The sequence below is a fragment of the Pongo abelii genome, chromosome 4 (assembly GCF_028885655.2).
Source record: "Pongo abelii isolate AG06213 chromosome 4, NHGRI_mPonAbe1-v2.0_pri, whole genome shotgun sequence".
Lineage (NCBI taxonomy): Eukaryota > Metazoa > Chordata > Mammalia > Primates > Hominidae > Pongo > Pongo abelii.
Genome location: NC_071989.2, coordinates 80,415,003 through 80,436,381, shown reverse-complemented (window position 1 = coordinate 80,436,381; position 21,379 = coordinate 80,415,003). Strand labels below are relative to the sequence as shown.

General features: G+C 41.0%; 1 protein-coding gene across 3 annotated transcripts in view; it reads right to left on the bottom strand.

Moving 5' to 3' along the window:
* FCHO2 (FCH and mu domain containing endocytic adaptor 2) overlaps positions 1-11,603 on the bottom strand; it is a 129,355-nt gene extending 117,752 nt beyond the window's left edge. For 2 of the 3 annotated variants that reach the window (XM_054555094.1, XM_054555095.1), the window contains exon 1: positions 10,740-11,603. In XM_054555094.1, the coding sequence (XP_054411069.1) occupies positions 10,740-10,772 (33 nt within the window). In that variant the 5' untranslated portion in view covers positions 10,773-11,603. 3 annotated transcript variants of the gene reach the window in all.
* Positions 11,604-21,379: the final 9,776 nt, after the last annotated feature.

The following is a 21,379-nucleotide window of genomic DNA, read 5'->3' as shown; positions in this document are numbered from 1 at the left end:
GTCAATTTATTCGATGAAATAAAAGACAACTGATACACTAGGTTTAACAACTCTCTTTACGGGCAGTAGTTTTTATTTTTCCTTAGTGAAAATGAAATAATGAAGAATGGAATATATTTGTTGGAAAGGCGATACCATAAGCAAGTGTTATATAATCCAAAACTTGATTTTTCCACAGTCCACTGAAAACAGAAACCATAAAAACTTCCAGCTATGTTGAAGTGATTCCTGATAAACTCATCGGCTAATGTAGCTAGTAATTACTTTGCCTACATATCACAAATGAAAATGTCACATCTGTAACAAGATAATATGAACAATATCCTTAGCATTTTGAATAACCATTTCCATTTATCAAGAAGAATATAACATAAAACCACAGCCTCTTGTGAATCCAAACATTTCCATTTGGCTTCTGCAACTTTACATGTTTAAGATTTTTTTTAAAATTTATCGTCAGAGGCTTGTGCCTGTAATCCCAGCTACTCCAGAGGCTGAGCAAGGAGGCTTGCTTGACGCCAGGTGTTCAAGACCAGCCTGGGCAAAGTGAGAACCTGTCTCTAAAAAAACAAAAAGACAAGGGTTTGAAACTTCTCCTTCGGTGAACTTTTTAAGAGTAACACTAAATTAGACACCTGGATAGCATTCAGTTTTTTAAAAAAAGTTTATGTAGAAACAGGGTCTCGCTATGTTACTCAAGCCGGTCTCCCAACTCCTGGCCTCAAGCAATCCTCCCAACTTGGCCTCCCAAAGTGCTGGGATTACAGGTGTGAGCCACTGCATGTGGCCAGCATTCACTTTTGGTGAGTCCAAGATTTGAAAAATAGGCAGAAGATAGATTGTATATTGTATAATCACATTACTAATTAAAAAATTGGTTTTACCAAGTTTCCTTTTTTTCAAAAAGTTCTTTGGAGGGGTAAGAGAAGGGTCAGGAGGTACTACCCTGCAAACACCAATAACATGCCTAACCTTCCTCTCAACTCTAAACCACCTCAAAAATAAATAAATACTATAACTTCTCATCCCGTCTACATTTTCCTTTTAATTTAGCTCTTATGGACATTTACTAGATAACCCTGGACAAGTCAATGCACAATATAACATTAACATTTTTGATACAGTCTCACTTTATCTTGACTTCTCTGAAAAACACCAAAAAACATTTTACTAATCCTAAAGATTTTTTCTTTGAAGAACAGCCCCTTTAGTGAAGAACCTATAGATACGCTTTGATGAGAACTCAATAGACATGCAATGACAGCTCTCCAGTGCCACTCTGGCCTTGAAAACTGCTAGGGAGCTGGGGGTAAAATACAGGCACACTTCATTTTACTGCACTTTCTTTTATTGAGCATTGCTTTACTGCACTTTGAAAATACTGCATTTTTACAAATTGAAGGTTTGTGGCAATCCTGTGTCAAGCAAGTCTATCAGTATCTTTTTTCCAACAGCATGTGCTCAATTCTTCCCTCTGTTAGCATTAGCAATAAAGTATTTTTTAATTACGGTATATATATTTTTAGATAAAATGCTATTGCACACTTAATACACCAGTATAGTGTAAATAATATAGTATAAACATAACTTTTACATGCACTGAAAAACCAGGAAAGTTTGTGACTTGCTTCATTGTGGTTGTTTGAATTCAATACACAATATCTCTAAGGTATGCCTATGAATGCAAGCAATTTTTCTACAAGTATTCAGGACATTCAACCACAAGTTACAACCTCTTCACATCAACACTCTATGTGTACAGTAGTCCCCTCTTCTCCACAGGGGATATGTTTCAAGACCCCCAGTGGATGCCTGAAACCATGGATAGTCACGAACCCTTTATATACTGTTTTTTTTTTTTTAAATCTGATAACCAAGATGGCTACTAAGTGATTAATGGGCAGGAAGGGTATATACTATGGATGCACTGGACAAAGGGATGATTCACATCCCAAGCAGGACACAGTGAGATTTCAATGCTTATGAATTATTTCTGGAATTTTCCATTTAATATTTTCAGACTGCAGTTGACCTCAGATCTGAAACTGTGGAAAGTGAAATTATGGATAGGGGAGACAACTGTACATTGACATTTTTAGTCATGATCATTAAAAGCACTCTGCAGAGCTACTGGCAAGATACTGCTAATGGAGAAAATAGTTACTAAAATATATAGAATGGTCGGGCGCGGTAGCTCACACCTGTAATCCCAGCACTTTGGGAGGCCAAGGTGGGTGGATCACCTGAGGTCAGGAGTTTGAGACCAGCCTGGCCAACATGGTGAAACCCCGTCCCTACTAAAAATATTTTACAAATTTGCCAGATGTGGTGGCGTGCCCCTATAATCCCAGCTATACTGGGAGGCTGAGCCAGGAGAATCACTTGAATCCGGGAGGCAGAGGTTGCAGAGCCGAGATCATGCCGCTGCACTCCAGCCTGAGCAATACAGTGAAACTCAGTCTCTAAATAAATAAAAATAAAATAAAGTATGTAGAATAGGCACTCAGAACGCTTTGATGCAGGTACAAAAGTGACTCAAACATATTCGTTCATTGATTGAAGGAAAGAAATCTTACTACCTTTCAAAAAATTGTTTTTCTCACCTCTCAGTCTTCCCTAATCTTTCATATTATAGTTCACCTCTGCCAGTTAGCTGAATCCTTAAAGCTATGTGAATAAATATTATATGGGTTAAGAAAAAACTACAGAAGCAAACAGTAGTTAAGATAATTTTTTAATTTTTATATATTTTGCGTTTTCTGTAATGTTCTATAAATGAAAGTATTTTTCATTACTTTCAAAATAAAAAAACTAAACCAACAATTTCAGTTTTCTCAGCTCTTCAATCTATGCCTGCAAAGAGACAGCAGGCTACTTTCTTAAACTGGCATCTTGTTCACATTAGTACTTAAATCTCCAGTCCTTGTAATTCCTAAACAGAAAAAAAAAAAACAAAAAACTGAAAGTTCCCATACAAAATGGGAATGATTAAAGAAAATTACAGCCTATCTGGCCAGGTATGGTGGCTCACACTTGGAATCCCAGCACTTTGGGAGGCTAAGGCAGGAGGATCCCTTGAGGCTAAGAGTTTGAGACCAGCCTAAATAACATAGCAAGACCTCGTCCCTACAAATTTTTTAAAAAAATTAGCTGGGTGTGGTGGCATGCGCCTGTAGTTCTAGCCACTCCAGAGGCTAAGGCAAGAGGATCCCTGGAGCCCAGGAGCTCAAGGCTGCAGTGAGCTATGATGGTGATGGGGCCACTGCACTCCAGCCTAGGCGACAGAGGAAGACCCTGTCTTAAAAAAAAAAAAAAAAAAAAAAAAAAAAAATTTACAGCCTATCCATTCCACAGAAACCTATTCAAAGAATACTTATTCACATGAGAAAAATGCTTGATGGTAATATCAACTGAAAATACCAAGACACACAACCATATAGTAGAATCTATCTTGAATTTTGTATTTCTAAAGAAAATTATAAGGGTAGAGGGAGAGGCTATAGGCAATTTGTGTTCTGTATTCTTCTGTGTTTTACCTATCACATGATAATGGTTTTAATTAAAAAGGAAAACCATGCAGACTTGTGGCTGTTGCTTCAACCAACTGAAAACTCACTCTCCTTGGTTTTAAGGCTCCACCACCACCACTAATTTGCTTTACTTATATTATACTTTCCTATCTTTTCCCTAAAGTCAAGCAAACCTGCTTGATATATCTCCCATAACCTTCACTCCTTCAAATCCATCAGGGAGCATGACTATCTCCTCAACTTTATCACACACTTTAACACTTTCCAGTTTAATTCTCTCTGACTCTGGCCATTCCAGCAACATCCTCTTGCACATTTATCAATATAGTAGATATCATTACAGGTCTCAGTTGCTGTCATGCTGTTGTTTTTGTTTCTCCCCACCTCACAGCAATTTATACTTGTCTTTTTGGACCAGATTGCTACTAAAATTCTTCCAATTCTAATACTCTTTTTTTTTTTGAGACAGAGTCTTGCTCTGTCACCCAACTGGAGTACAGTGGCGCGATCTCGGCTCACTGCAACCTCTGCCACCCGGGTTCAAACAATCCTCCTGCCTCAGCCTCCTGAGTAGCTGGGACTACAGGTGTGCACCATCACGCCCAGCTAATTTTTGTATTTTTAATAGAGACGGGGTTTCACCATGTTGGCTAGGATGGTCTTGATCTCTTGACCTCATGATCCACCCACCTCGGCCTCCCAAAGTGCTGGGATTACAGGCGTGAGCCACCTCACCTGCCCCAACTCTAATATTCTTTAATTTTTCCACACTAAGAAAACTGAAACCCAAGTCCTTATTCCCTTCCTTTTTAAGTCTCCATGGGATCCTATTTCTATTTGAATTTCTAAGGGTGCTTCTGTTAACTATTCTAGAATTATGACATCAGGATGGATAATCTCAGGAGATAACTCAGTGACTCAAAAAACTACTTTCAAAGGGCTTATATTAGCCACATGTGCAGGATGATTTAAAGCATAACTGTTCCCTCATCCTTTGCTTAAATAATTTAAGTAGTTCTGAAAGGACTACAGCATTTAGGATTCAGTGTGTAGGGCTAAAAAAGAACGCAGACATCAAATTTATATCCTTTCAAATGTCAAAGTTCTAAAATCCTCCCCCTGAACTGAACATATATACACACTAAATCAGTATCAATTTTCACTTCCAAATTTCTCCTATAATTAAGGCTAAAATATAAAACAAATCACACCCCTTAAAAAATTCTAAGGGCCTCTCAAATTTTAGTGCAATCTAAAACACTATAATTTTATAATGTCTACTGTCAAGTCTTCTGCATCAAGTTAAATGAATCTGTAGTCTTCATTTTCACAGCTTGTTGCAATGGTAACAAGTTGGGCCTGGCTAACTTGCTAACAGTTATACAACAATACATTTTAACCTAGTGGAGTTTATGTTATTTGGTCTTATCTCTGGAAAACCACATAAGAAATTGGTAATGGTGAAGCTTGGCACGGTGGCTCACGCCTGTAATCCCAGCACTTTGGGAGGCCAAGGCAGGTGGATCACCTGAGGTCAGGAGTTCGAGACCAGCCTCAACATGGAGAAACCCCATCTCTACTAAAAATACAAAATTAGCCGGGCATGGTGGTGCATGCCTGTAATCCCAGCTACTGGGGAGGCTAAGGCAGGAGAAATGCTTGAACCTGAGAGGCAGAGGTTGCAGTGAGCTGAGATCGCGCCATTGCACTCCAGCCTGGGCAACAAGAGCAAAACTCCATCTCAAAAAAAAAAAAAAGAAAGAAAGAAATTGGTAATGGTGATTGCCTTTAGGGAGATCTTGATTACCAGAGAAAAAGAAGAAGATTTACTCCCTCTTGTACCTTTTAAATATTAAACCATGTAAAATTTGCAAATCTCTTAATGTATAAAGTAAATATATACAGATATACAGATTTTGTTTTGGTATGTCATCTGATGGGATCATATCCTAAAAGCAGGTATCCTAAACTACAATATTTGGAAATTTCAAGTAATGAAAAGCTTGTATTCTGGGTTTCAAATATGGTCACCTCAACTAACTTGCTAAAGATATATATTTTAAAATTTCATATGGATACATAACCCCAAAGAATGTGTGTTAGTCTCTCATCTAGGATACTAAGTTTAGATTAGATAATCAAGCAAAAATACAATAATGTTTTTATCCCAAAGACCTATTAATAGCAATTCCAGAATTTTAAAATACATTTTAATTCTCTCAGCTTATCCAAGTAATGATAAATCAAATTTTGGATATATAACCAATGTTCCAATTTAATTTTAAATCAAAATGTAACAAAACCAATGAAATCAAGTGAAATGAGACTTCTGTACAGTTAATCAGTAAAAGAAATAAGGAAAAACTTCAGGATAAAAATACCTAATTGTTGTTTGTTCATTTTTGATGTGCTGACTATAGATAATCTCTGGAAAAAGTCACCTAACTAAAAATCTCAGCTCATTACAATGTGATATATACTAAAGAATACTACTTAGTGTCTTTGGGTGAATGCTTCATATCGTATATAGATTGGGATTACTATGTAAAATGAAGATTATAAACTATTCAACTCAGGTATGTTTTACATACTTATTTGTCCCCCATTAAGTAATAATTACCTATGAAATGCATTAAGGTTTTTTTGCTGAATAATCTGGGTTTACATAAAAATATAATGCCATTTTAATTATTACATAGCAATGTTGCTATAATCTCAAGACTATTATAAACTTGTACTCAATTATTCCTTTGAGAAAGCAGCAGCATAGAGAGACACTTCCTCACTGTAATACTGATCAATATCTTTTTAAAGTTACATAATCTTTTACAATATCTTTTTAAAGTTACATAATGTTTAATATGTAAAAATAAAGATAAAAAACAATTGTTTTTACATATTAAAAGCAATGGTGTGAATTTCTACTATCAAAATTATTTTTGCTGTCCAATTTTAATTTTGCTGTCCAATTTCAGCTTGATTATCAATGGTGCTATACTTCGTGGCAAAAACTGACTTATCAATAACAAAACACCTGTTCTGTAAAAAGTTTTGAATAATTTTTTCCTTCAAAGTACAGTATTAAAGGAATTTTCAATTTAGCATATAGTTTTAATTGGGAAAACCTATACTTTAAAGAAAAAGGAAGAATGTGCTGCTTTCAAAAGAGCTTGAAGAGAGTTTCAATGATTCAAACTTTCTTCTAACGAAATGTCACAACAAAAAAGGTTTGTCCTTATACATGTGGGGGAGAAAACAATTAATAGGTTGTTTGATTAGAAACCTAAAACTTTGGCTGGGCACAGTGGCTCAGCCCTTTAATCCCAGCACTTTGGGAAGCTGAGGTGGGAACATGGCTTGAGCCCAGGAGTTCGAGACCAGCCTGGGCAACATAGCGAGATCTCACCTCTACAAATAATTTAAAAACTAGCTGGTCGGAAGGCTGAGGTGGGAGGATCATTTGAGCTTGGGTGGTCGAAGCTGCAGTGAGCCATGCTCGTGCCACTGCATGCCAGCCCGGGCAACACGGTGAGACTGCAACTCAAAAAAAAAAAAAAAAAGAAAGAAGAGAAGAGAAGACGAGACAAGACAGACCTAAAACATCAAAGGTTCTCACTACCTCACTTTGACAAGTTTTTATCTTTTAATTGATGAAAACCATATATATTGATCATATAGAACATGATGTTTTGAATTTTAACAATTTTATTTCCTTTTAACAGTTCCACTTTAAACGCTAGAGGGAAGAGTTAAATTAATATCTATTTTAAGGGATTATTTTATAAATGATCCTGAAATATGTGAATTTTTAGTTTTCTGTTTCTGAGACAGGGTCTCACTCTGTTGCCCAGGCTGGAGTACAGTGACCAATCATAACCTATTGCAATCTTGAACTCCTGGGCTCAAGCAATCCTCCCACCTTAGCCTTCCAAGTAGCTGGGACTACAGGCATATGCCACCACACCTGGCTAATTTTTAAAAATTTTTTGTAGAGACAAGGTCTATTGTGTTGCCCAGGCTGGTCTCCAATTCTTGGGCTCAATCCATTCCCCTGCCTCAGCCTCCCAAAGTGCTGAGATTACAGGCGTGAACCACCATGCCCAGCCTAAAATGACAACTATCAAATTATCAGAAGTTAATTATTTAGTTAATTCCTAGACCTTCCTAGCTCATTGAGCCTCCTCGCAGCCCCAATTCCAAGCCAGGAAATAAAATGCAGTCTATTAACTATTTGTTTTCAATAGTGAAAGTGAAGGCAAAAACTAAAACATAAATTGGATTTGGAGGTCTCTCCAGAATTCAAATATTGAAGTTTATTCCCATTCCTCTTGTAACAAGAATACCCAAGAAGCACATAAAAATGTGTACAAAGATATTCAGAGAAGTATTATTCATATTAGCCAAAAACATCAAACAAGGCTATGCTCAAAGCTCAATTAACAGAAAATGAAACATAACTTTTAATGTGAAGATGCAATTTGGAATTAAGTTAGCAACTTAAAAAACATTCATGCATCAAAAATATGCAAAACATTTATAAGAGCATCAATTTTTAAATGCTCTTTATAAACATTTTATAAATTGCCATTGTAAAACCTAATGCCTAAAATTGACAGGCTAATCCTAAAATTCATCTGGAAATGCAAGGAACCCAGGGCAGTCAAAATAATCCTGAAAAAGAAGGAAAAAGCTAGAGGACTCATACTTCCTGATTCCAAATTTGCTATACAAAACAAATTTGTAATCCAAACAACAGCAATCCAAACTGTGTGGTACTGGCTGTCGTAAAGGCTGACAATGGAATAGAATTGAAAATACAGAAATGAATCCATACATTTCTGGTCGATTGATATTTGACAATGGTACCACAATTCAACGGGGAAAGATGAACCTTTTCAACAAATGGTACTGGGACAACTGGATACACAATTGCAAAAGAATGAAGTTATGCCTTTTCCTTGCACCATACACAAAAATTAACTTCAAATGGATCATAAAACTAAATAGAAGAGGTAAAACTATAAAACCCTTACAAGAAAACGCAGGAGTAATTTTTGGGTTAGGCAAATAATTTTTGGGTTAGATACAATAAAAGCACAAGTAATAGAAAAAATAGATAAGACGGACTTCACCAAGACTTCATGAGAATTAAAAACTTATGAGTTACTTCAAAGAGCAGCATCAAGAAAATGAAAAGACAGGCCACAGAATGGGAGAAAATGTTTGCACATTATGTATCAGATAAGGTGTGTATCCAGAATATTAAAAAAAAAACTCTTACAACTCAATTATAAAAAGACAACCCAATTTTTAAATGGGCAATTAATCTAAACAGACATTTCTCCAAAGAAAATATAAAAATAGGCAATAAGCACATGAAAATATAAAAATAGGCAATAAGCACATTAGCTGTGATGTTAAGCATCAGAGAAACGCAAATCAAACCACAATAAAATATTAATACTACTTCACGTTCACTCACTATATTATAATAAAAAGGACAAATAAGTGTTCGTGAGCATGTGGAGAGGAACCCTCAGATATTGCTGGTGGGACTGTAAAATGCTACAACCACTTCAGAATAGTATGGCAGTTCCTCAAAATGTTAAACATAGACTACGATTTGACCCAGGAATCCCATTCCCAAAAGAAATGAAAACATATGTTCACACAAAACCTTGTACAAAAATGTTCATGGCAGCATTATTCATAACCCAAAAGTGGGAACAACCAGATGTCCATCACTGATTGGATAAATATTAATAAAATGTGGAATGGAATATTATTTTACCATAAAAAGGAATTAGTACTGATACATGCTACATCATGGATAAACTTTGAGAACATTATGCTAAGTGAAAGAAACTGGTCACCATGGCCCCATTTATGGGATATGTCCAGACTAGACAAATGTAGAGAGGCAGAAAATACATTAGTTGCCTAGGCCTGGGGCAGGGGGAAAATGGGGAGTGACTGCTAATGGGTCTAGGGATTCTTTCTGGGATAAAGAAATTGTTGTAAAATTGACACGGTGATGTTGTAAAATATGAACATATGAAAAAACCTCTGAATTGTACTACACTTTGAATGAGTGTATTGGTACGGAATGTGAACTCAATAAAGCTGTTTAAAAAACAAAACACCTAAGGTCTAGTATATACGTTCTTTGTGGAAAACAAGGTACATTCAAGACAAATAACTATGAACTGATTTGATTACTAACCAAGACCACGCTTGAGGCACTTGAGAATTAAGAATTTAACATGCATTCCTTACTAGCTAAAAGATTACCCCTTTAAATATGTCTAAATCTCAACGAAAATGGACCTGCAGTACTTGCAACTGTCAGGGCATAAAATGGGATTCACGAAAGATACCTGAGTAAACACGTTCCTTTCCTGTACATGGCTGAACTGTACTTCCCATTACAAAAAAAAACAATAACTGCAGAAAAATACTCCACCAGGAGCCGGAGAAATTCTCAAAGAAAAATCTAATACTGAGCTAAGACAAGGGGTGGAAAGAATGAGGAAGGGGAAGGAGCACAGAGTAGGGGGAGGTCTCCGTTCATTTAAGCCCAAGGAGTCCAGTTACATTAAATCCAACTTTTAAACGCTTTGTGAACAGGCCCAGAGGCAAAGTCCTGGGCGCAAACCCACGAGCCGACCTGCGAGGCTGAGAGGAAGTGCTAGTCCAGCGCAATCCCGCACTGGATTTGGTGTGGAAACGGTCAGAGGTAAAAGGGATCGCTCAGATGGGGGGCCCTCGGTGAGGGCAGGACGCAAAACCCCTCCGCCCGGCGCTCCCAGCCAGCGCGCAGCAGGAGGCGGCTGTGCCGCGGGCCCGTCCTTCGCGTCCCAGCCGCCGCGCACGCCCCGCGCGGAGCGCGGCGCCAGGAGCCTCCGGTGGGGCTGGGTCCCGTCTCCCGCCCCATCCGGCGCTTTGTCCCAGCCCCGGCGGCCGGCGGCCCCGCTGCGGGCTCCCGGGCCGCGGTGACAGCCCCTGTCCCCATAGGGCTGCGAGCCCGGGAGTCCCTATAGGCTGATGACCGGTCGCCCGCCGGACCTCACCCAGGAGGGACGCGGCAGGCGGCGGACTGAGGACGCTCGCCCTGCCGGAGGAGCCGCCGCCCGAAGGGCACGCAGGCCAAGCTCAGGCGCCAAAAGCCTTGGACTTCGAATCACACGACTTCCAACATCCTAAGCTTACCCAAAAATTCTCGACGAAATACGCCATGACCATCGTGCCGCCGCCGCGCCGGGTTCCGCGTCCGCGCCCGCCCGCCGCTGTGTAAACACGGCCCGGCCCCCACAGCACCCCCGCCTTTCGCCGCCGCCGCCGCCGCCTTCTTCCCAGAGACCGGCCCGCACCTTCCAGGGCGCATGCGCCACCTAGCGGCTGCCGCCGCTGGGCGAGCACTTAGACGCCACGGCCATGGTGTGCGCATGCGCCCCGTCCCCATTCTCGGGTACTGGTAGATCTCTCTGCATCCCGGGCGCGGCTGAGTTGAGTGTTCTCTTAGGAATGGTGGAGAACTGGATCCCTGAGAGGAGTCACCGGGGAGAGTGCTCGCACTGTTTGCGGTGCGACGGGCACTGGCCCAGTGACAGAGCGAAGAGAAGGGCCAGCCAGCGGCAGTGGAGTCGGCAGGCTGGCTGCCCACTCGCTTTCTCTCCTCACAAGACGCTTCCCCGGCCTTCGAGGATCTCGAACGGACTATAGTCTGGACTCGCTGGGCTGGAGGAAACTTGGCCGCTTGGCCACCCGGAGGAGACTGAGAAGCCTTTGGTCAACAGGGCGCCTTTCCTTGAACCAAAACAAAACTTTCCGAAGCCGGAAAGGAAACGCCCAGTGTCGCCTGAGAGCCCTGGAGCTGCGCGAGACACAGGCACTGAGTGCGGCCTCGGCCGCTGACCTCCAACACGCCGGGAGCAAACCAGCTGGGGCGGCCCGCAGGCCTGCGGGAGCGGAATGTGAGCCGAAACCGACGGACTTCCTGACCCATAGTCCATAGTTCTCTTTAGCAACTTGAACATTTTGGAAAAAGAAACAAGTCTTAACATGCCTCGACCTAATGGAAAAACTAAATCCCCTTCCTACACCTTGCTTTCCAAAAGTTAAAAAAAGTAATTAAACGCTATTAGAGGTCTCAAGTACACTGTCACCAGATCAGCTAGGTCCAGAATCTTCAGTTCTTGAAGCCAAGCCCTACAAATAGATTTATTGTAGCATATCACACCTCCTCAGGTGACTTAAAACAATGAACATCAATAAGATAACAATTCATGAGAAATTATCTTCATCCTCAAGTAAAAATCATGAGGTGCCTTTCACATAGATGAAATTGTAAGTGCTTGTTGAACAAGGAATAATTGGATAATGGTATTGTCATACTTTTTAAGAATATCTGTTAGATATAGGATGCAAAACATCTAGGATTTGCTGAAAGTCATTTATTATGGATGAGGGTATGAGTAAGGTCATAGATGAAAAGGGATGAAACAAGTTTGGCCATAGTTGCTCTATTTTTGTGTATCTTGTTTCTTTATTTTGTTTCTTTAAAAAGTCCTCATATCACTGACATTTACACTTAGTTTTGGGGAAAGTCAAACTTAGAAATAAGCTACAGCTCTCTAAGCTATCAGTCTAACTGGATTTTTCTCGATGCTGAAGAACTTTTGTAAAAATTCAGCCATCTAGGTCACACAGCAAATACATTTGGCATTAAATTCCTAGTATCGCTAAGCACTCCCTCCCACCCCCGCGCCTCCCCCCCACCCCCCGCACCCTTAGGCCTGGGCAAGAGAGACTTCTATCCTGGACTCCATGCTTTAAAGGAACTTACATATCACACACACACACATTAATTTAAAAAAAACACACACATAGGTGCCTCTGCCACTTGTGATCTGATACTGAACATTGGCTCATAACCATAAATTCCCTCTCCCAGTGAAGAACACTATTCAGCCCCCAGGAAAACTCTTCTTCCTATCTTTTGTCTTATGTCCTCAAAACAAACGGTGAACTCCGAAAGCAGTGAAAATTTGTACATAGCATGGCTGCCCATTTCAGAGACTGCTTTGGAGTCAGAATTTGAGCAGCAGAAATGCTTAGTAAGAGAGAAGATAAATTAACTTGTCAAATCCTTCATCTCAGCTTGAATGCTATGGATTCCTGCATAACAAAGTATTCTCAGTAGTATCAAGCATACATTTTCCTTTTGTTAATGTTCCAGTGTGTGACTATTACCTACTGACAATTTAGTATAGTATTCACAGTAGTTACTGGCCTTCATTCGTATTCTTCTGCTCCCCTAAAATTTAGGAGTAGATCTGGAATGAAAGTAAGTATTCTGTGTATTTCAGGTATTTGCAAGGTTCGTTAGGGCCGAAACACCATATCCTGTAATTGCCTGATATTTAAGTTGTGGAACTTTATAGTAAACAGTGATTAAGGTGACTAAATTTCAGACAAGACGGTGTAGTATAGGAAGAGTGTGGATGGTATCAGCCACCTTCTGCACTCTCAAGTGAGGTTTCCAGGGATGAACATACATTCTGGCAGAGCATAGATAAGCCCCTGAGTGGGTAGTGCTGGGGTTACAGGCATGAGCCACTGAGTTTGTATGCGTTAAAGTATTTGTGCCACACACACTTAGCCTTTGCTTATCAAAATGTATTTCATTTTTAAATTATTAAAAACCGACACAGATAACAACAGTATAGAAGTCACTGCCTATAATATCTGTCACTTAAGAGTCAGTAAATGTTCAGTGAATGAATGATGACATCTATCATAGAAATGTCAAGGTAGATGAGACCTTGAATATGTAATAATTCCATTATCTTTACACATACTCTTTTTTTTTTTTTTTTTGAGACAAAGTCTCGCTTGGTTGCCCAGACTGGAGTGCAGTGGTGCGATCTCAGCTCACTGCATCCTCCACCTCCCAGGTTCAAGGGATTCTCATGCTTCAGCCTCTCAAGCAGCTGGGACTACACGCGCCCACCACCACGCCTGACTAATATGTGTATTTTTAGTAGACACGGGGTTTCACCACATTGGCCAGGCTGGTCTCGAACTCCTGACCTCAAGTGATCCGCCTGTCTGGGCCTCCCGAAGTGCTGGGGTTACAGGCATGAGCCACTGCGCCCAGCCAACTCATGCTCTTTAATTGGTGCTTGATCCTAGAGTTTGTAGAAAATGTCATTATTTAAGTTTTTGATTTAATTTTCTCACATTACTTTAAATATATTCAAAAGAATTCTTGTGGGCTTGAGGTACTTCTTAAAAGACAGAGTTTTTTTTTTTTTTTTTTTTTTTTTTGAGACAGAGTCTTGCTCTGTCACCCAGGCTGGAGTGCAGTGGTACAATCTTGACTCGCTGCAACCTCTGCCTCCCAGGTTCAAGTGATTCTCCTGCCTCAGCCTCCAGAGTAACTGGAACTACAGGCACGCGCCACCACGCCTGGCTAAGTTTTGTATTTTCAGTAGAGACGGGATTTCACCATGTTGGCTAGGCTGGTCTTGAACTCCTGACCTCAGGTGATCCACCCACCTCAGCCTCCCAAAGTGCTGGGATTACAGGCATGAGCCACCACACCTGGCGTTAGTGTACTTTGTGAAATAAAAATAAAATTTAAATAACATCCAAGATTTACTGTAGCAAGAGATTGCCTCTTGGAAAGGAGTCCCTACTCAATTTGGACTTTCATTTTTGGGTGTCACTGCTACCAGAATCATCTTTCTCTTAGGATCTCTCTCTATACCTGCTAAAGAGATATCGGCTTCCAGGGATGCTATTGATCCCCATTAAACTCTGGCCTAAGCATATATGTTATAGCCCAAAGCTATAGACTTTTAAAACATAACTTGATAAATGATACCAAATAAGAGAAAAGACACACAAAATAACCTAAGTCTAAATTATCTGGTTTACAAAATATGGTTTATTTCCAAGATTTGAGGGTTCAGTCTCTTAGGCAAGGCACCCAGAGCACTTCTCACTTTCTATTCCTCAGTTTGATTTCCTCCCATTTCTCATCCTGGGTTCACAGCTCACAGCACATGAATCAACATTTAGTCACAAGGGCCATTTCCTCATAACTTCATTTGAAACTAGGTCCATGTCAGAAGAGTTGACTATAAAGAAAAATGCATTTTCTCATTATTTTCAATATAATTTTGCAAATGTATTTCCACTTGTTTCCAAGATGGGAGTGGCAGAAGAGAAGATCCTATAAACCTCTTCTGTTTCCTGCCAATTTCATCAAGGCGTGGCATCCATCCCGTCAGGTGCAGTGTTCTTTCTCTGAACTCATGTTGTACTTGACAATAACAAGTGGCAAAAGAGCTAAGCTCTATTAAAAGGCAGAAGAGAAACAGGCAGATCCCTGAAGTCTGGTATGCTCTTGTTTTTCTATACTCAGTAGCAGCATATTAAAAGCAAAAGCCTTATGCAAAACAGAAAGAAAAGCAAAAGCTTGGCAGATGGCAGCCAGGCAGTGTGCTATGTGAGGGCCAAGAGGTAGAAGCATGTTGATCGAACTGCAGAATAGAGCTCAACATCACCCTGCACACTACTTTCTCATTTCAGAGCAGCTTACCAGGTAGATGTGCCTTTCTTATCTCTTAAGTGCACCTGGGATTGACTCCCTGCCTGCTCCTCATGTGGTGCCATCTCTTCCTCCAGAATGAGATGTACTTTCCCGGGTGCTCCTTCATCTTGTCATTTGTGGAAGAAGCACAAACACCTGACCAGTTGTTCCAGGGTCTGCATTGCTAGTGACTGCAGGGAACCCAACAATGCTTCAAAAATAAGAGAAATTACTAAATTACAGAAAGCCATGAAGATAGTGATAATGTAAAAACACTCAGGGCTGGGCGCAGTGGCTCACGCCTGTAATTCCAGCACTTTGGGAGGTCAAGGCAGGTGGATCACCTGAGGTCAGGAGTTCGAGACCAGCCTGGCTAACATGGCAAAAACCCATCTCTACTACAAATACAAAAAATTAGCCAGGCGTGGTGGCAGGCGCCTGTAATCCCAGCTACTTGGGAGTCTGAGGCAGGAGAATTGCTTGAACCCGGAGGTGGAGGTTGCAGTGAGATGCGATCGCGCCATTGCACTCCAGCTTGGGCAAGAGAGCGAGACGCTGTCTCAAAACAAACAGAAACAAAAATCAAAAAAAACACTAAAAAATGTTTGTCATTAATGTTAAGTGGAAAGACAGAAGGTGTCAAATTACAAATACGTTGAGTCATACATTTTATTTGTAAAATTACAAATATGGGCCAGGTGTGGTGGCTCACGCCTCTAATCCCAGCACTTTGGGAGACCGAGGCAGTCGGATCACAAGGTCAGGAGTTTGAGACCAGCCTGACCAACATGGTGTAACCCCATCTCTACTAAAAATACAAAAATTAGCTGGGTGTGGTGGTGCCTGCCTGTAATCCCAGCTACTCAGGAGGCTGAGGCAAGAGAATTGCTTGAACCTGGGAGGCGGAGGTTACAATGAGCCAAGATCATGCCACTGCACTCCAGCCTGGCCGATAGAGCAAGACTTCGTCTCAAAAAAAAAAAAAAAAAAAAGGAAAGAAAAATTACAAATATGTAAAAAAAAAAAAACTATGTTAAATAGACAAATATAAAACATGGAAGACATTTAAAATTTAATACAATAACATTGTACAATTTAAAGAACAATTGTTCTATGTTTTTGTCTGAATATAAATGTAACTGGGCCTAATCTTCTTTAATGTCTTTCATTAACTCTCCTCTGTTTCATTCATTCAGGCAGTAGACATTTACTATGCACTTGTTACAATGAAAAGATTGTCTCTGCTTGCTTTTTTTTTGAGACAGGGTCTTGCTGTGTTGTCCAGGCTGGAGTACAGTGGCGCAATCGTAAGTCACTGCAACCTCAACCTCCTGGTCTCAAGCAAGCCTTCCTACTTATGCCTCCCTAATAACTGGGACCACAGGCGCACACCACCATGCCCACCTAATTTTTTATTTTTTGTAGAGATGGCATCCCCCTATGTTGTCAGGCTGGTCTTGAACTCCTGGGCTCAAGTAATCCTCTCGTCTTGGCCTCCTAAACTGCTGGGATTACAGGTGTGAGCCACCATGCCTGGCCATCTCTGCCTTTGAGAAATTCACAGTCTAATATAGACGCATGATGAAGATGATAGAGATCGTGGCAATTATAGCAATAATGTGCATAGAAGAGTGCCTGACGCATAGTTGGCAAGCAATACACATTTGTTAAATGCATTAATTAATGAATCACTGTTCCAAAACGTAACCGCAAAGAAATGTAATTTGTATTTTTATTGTCTTTTCCTTCTTTCTTTCCTTCTCTCCTTTTCCCTTCAACTCCCTCCTTTCTTTCTGCAAGGAAAGTGACAGGAAACTGCCCTGGATTCACCGAGGGTATCCTCCATTAGCACACTGATTTGGGGGTCCATGGAGTAGTAGAGTCCAGAGCAACTTCTGAAACTCAGTCCTGGAGCCAGCTAGCTCCCTAGGAGATGGATGCTTATGAAGAACAGGGCACTAGAAATTGTAATAATAGGAGCCCAAGCAAGAAGCACCCTTGGCTTAGCTAAGAATGGAGGAAGTGGACTTGAAGAGCTACTCCCTTGAAGAGCCACTGAATATGAGTCACCAATGGACCAGCACCTTCTGTACACCTTGTAGCACCAGATTTCAACAGAACACAGTGTACTAGTGGTCCTATTCACTGTTTATCTAACAAACATTTATTGAACACCTGTATTGAGATAGGCCCTCTTCTAGACACTGGGGATACAATGGTGAATGAGACAAATAATTGTGCTGCTTTCATGGCACTTAAATGTACAGAGACAGACCAAAAGGATTTAAATAAATGATATCTTTTGGGATAGTGATACACGCTTTGCAGTATAATTGACATAGGTTGTAGTAGGGAGAGGGGGCTTCTTCTTTACCTAGAATGGTCAAAAAGGCCTCCCTGAGGACATGACATTTGAGCAGAGACCTGAATGGGCTAAAGGAAGTAGCCATGCAAAGATCTGCAGAGTAGTCCACATTAAAGCAACAACAATAAGGTCCAGAAGTAGCAGTGAGCTTGATTTGTTCAAGAAAATGAAAAGGGGGTCAGTTTGGCTGGAGTGCAGTGATCAAACAGAAGAAGAACAGAAATGAGGTCAGACAGGAAAGCAGAGTCAAGTCAAAGAGAGAGAGGCTAGTTTGTAATCTAAGCACCATAGGAAGCCAATGGAAGATTTGAAAGCGGCAGAATGATATCTGATTTACGTTTTAAGGAAGATCACATTCAGGCTGGGCATGGTGGCTCACACCTGTAATTCCAGCACATTGGGAGGCTGAGGCTGGCGGATCACTTGAGACCAGAAGCTTGAGACCAGCCTGGGCAACATGATGAAACTCCATCTCTACTAAAAATACAAAACTTAGCAAGGCATGGTGGCATACACCTGTAATCCTAGCTACTCAGGAAGCTGAGGCAGGAGAATTGCTTGAATCCGGGAGGCAGAGGTTGTGGTGAGCCTAGATCGCGCCACTGCACTCCAGCCTGGGCAACAGAGCAAGACTCCATCTCAAAAAAAAAAAAAAAATCACATTGACTGCTCTGTGAAAGGAAGGGTAGTGGAAAAAATATTTGAGAGGCCACTCCAAAGATGGATATAATAGACCCGGCAAGGGAAGGTGATGGCAGGGACTGGGTGACAACTGTGGAAATGTAAGAAGTTATCAGGCTCAAGATCTACTTGAAGGTAAAGCTGACAGAGCTTGCTAATGGATTGGATTTAGGGTGGGAAGGAAAGAAATCAAAGATGATCCTAGGAGTTGTGCCTGAACAACTAGGTGTATAGTGAATGGTGCCACAATGATAGAAAAATGTGGAGAAGAGCTGGTTTGGAGAAAGAAAGAACTCAGTGGTTTTATTTATTTACTTATTTATTTATGTATTTATTTATTTATTTATTTTTGAGATGGAGTCTCACTCTGTCGCCCAGGCTGGAGTGCAGTGGTGTGATGTCAACTCACTGCAACCTCTGCTTCCTAGATTCAAGTGATTCTCCTGCCTCAGCCTCCCAGGCAGCTGGGATTACAGTCATGTGCCACGATGCCTAGCTAATTTTTTTTGTATTTTTAGTAGAGATGGGTTTCGCCATGTTGGCCAGGCTGGTCTCAAACACCTGACATCAAGTGATCCACCTGCCGCGGGCTCCTTAAGTGCTGGGGTTACAGGTGTGGGCCACCACGTCCGGCCAGAACTCAGTGGTTCTACTTTGGACTTCTCGAATTTGAAGGGCCTAATGGAAATACAAGTAGAAATGTCTATCAGGCAATTGGATATATGATTCTGGAGCTCAGGACAGAGGTTGGATTCAAGATGTAAACTGGAGGGTCATTGGCATGAATAGAGGAGATTTGATGAGATCACATAGAAAGAAAGGGGAGAGAGGAAGGGAGGGAGATAGAGAGCCTGTGGAACTGAGGAAAAAGCCCTGGGGCCCTCCTACATTTAGAGGTTAGGAGAAGTGGATAAGCCAGCAAAAGAGATTAATGTAAAGTAGAACACCAAGAAAAAGAGATGACATTCAAGCCAAGAGCAGAGAGTGTTTTAAGAAGTCATTGATGCATGACAAATATTGAGAAACGACCATTGGATTTAGCCAGTTGGAAGTGGCCTTGGCAAGTATTGATTCTTTGAAGGGGTGGAGATATAAATCTGAATGAAGTGGGTTGAAGAGAGAAGAGGAAGTAAGGACAAAAAGTATAAACAATTCCTTCAAGAAGTTTTGCTATGAAATGAAGCAGCAAAATAGGCAGGTATTGAAGAGAACAAGTGATAAAAGGGAGGGAGTAAGTATTAAGATGAGATGTAATAAAGCAATTTGAGTTCCAGAGAGGATGAACCAAAGAGGGGGGAAAAGAGAGATAATTACAGAGATGAAGTCCTTGAGTAGAGAAAAGAATATGAGATCCAGAATAAAAGTGAAGTTCCAAGAGGGTGTTTCTGGATTTCTAATAAGTCTAATAGGTTCTTGATCAATTGGTTGGAAAAAATAAGAACTATAGGTTATTGTAGTTCTGCATATTAAAAGCATCCTTCATGTATTATCTCATTGAATCATCATACTAACCCTGTGAGGTCACAACGATTACCCCAATTTTACAAATGAGAAAATATGATCTAGGAGATTAGACGAGTTGCTCAAGGTCATACAACAAGTAAATGGGAAACTACTGTTAATTTAGGAGTACAAGAGAGGCATGAATAAAGTGTTATGGAGGAAGCAATGCCTCAAGCAACAAAACAGGTCAAAAGACGAGGAATGGTGAAGGGTGAAAGTTAAACTCATCCACCCAGGGATATTCTTTTATTTTGTATTTTATTTTATTTTATTTTATTTTTATTTTTATTTATTTAATTTAGTTTTATTTTATTTTTGAGATGGAGTCCGGCCCTGGTGCCCAGGCTGGAGTGCAATGGCACAATCTTGGCTCACTGCAACCTCCACCTCCCAGGTTCAAGCAATTCTCCTGCCTCAGCCTCTCGAGTAGCTAGGATTACAGGCACCCGCCACCACGTCCAGCTAATTTTTTGTATCTTTAGTAGAGACAGGGTTTCACCATGTTGGCCAGGCTGGTCTTGAACTCCTGACCTCATGATCCACCCACCTCAGCCTCCCAAAGTGCTGGGATTACAGGCATGAGCCACCGCACCCGGCCACCCAGGGATTTTATTTATGGGTTTTTGTTTTTAACTGGTGGATCTGGTGTTCCTCAGTTTCCACATTCTTTCCATAAAGAGGTCCCTTTCTTGGTCACCTTCTCCCTAACTAGGTGCTTTAGGTAAATATAAATGCTAACTAATAAGAATCCTATAAAAATTTCAAGGAGGCCGGGCACGTTGGCTCACGCCTGTAATCCCAGCACTTTGGAAGGCTGAGGCGGGCAGATTACCTGAGGTCAGGAGTTTGAGACCAGCCTGACTAACATGGTGAAACTCCGTCTCTACTAAAAATACAAAAAATTAGCCGGGCATAGTGGCGGGCGCCTGGAATCCCAGCTACTCAGTAGGCTGAGGCAGGAGAATCACTTGAACCCGGGAGACAGAGGTTGCAGTGAGCCGAGATTGTGCCCCTGCACTCCAGCCTGGCGACAAAGAGAGACTCCGTTTCAAAAAAAATAAAAAATTTTAAGGAAATGTGTTTACATCTTACTGTTTAAAAAGTCTCTTCTCTCTTCTTTGTTAATCCTGAAACACGCAAGAAATATAGCTGTTCAAAATTTCAGATTCTAATCAAAATCTAAGGCTGACCTACCTTAAACAGGACATTTGGTAATTGTATTAAAAACCACTCCCTTTTGTAGACAGAAGGAAACAGAAAACCATATCAGCCTGTAGAAATGGTTGTAATATTCTTTATAAAAATCCTTAAGGCCACAGAGTTCTCATTAACTATTTGCAGGGAGGAGGCAAATGGGCTGGGTCAAACAGGCTAGATCCAAAGGTAATCAAATCAAATTTTTGTTTCCAGGCCAGGCACAGTGTCTCAGGCCTATAATTCCAGCACTTTGGGAGGCCAAGGCGGGCAGATCATTTGAGGTCAGGAGTTCAAGACCAGCCTGACCAAAATGGTGAAACCCTGTCTCTATTAAAAATACAAAAAAATTAGCCGGACATGGTGGCACATGCCTGTAGTTCCAGCTACTCGGGAGGCTGAGGCAAGAAAATCGCTTGAACCCGGGAGGCAGAGGTTGCAGTGAGCCGAGATCGTGCCACTGCACTCCAGTCTGGGCAACACAGCGAAACTACATCTCAAAAAAAA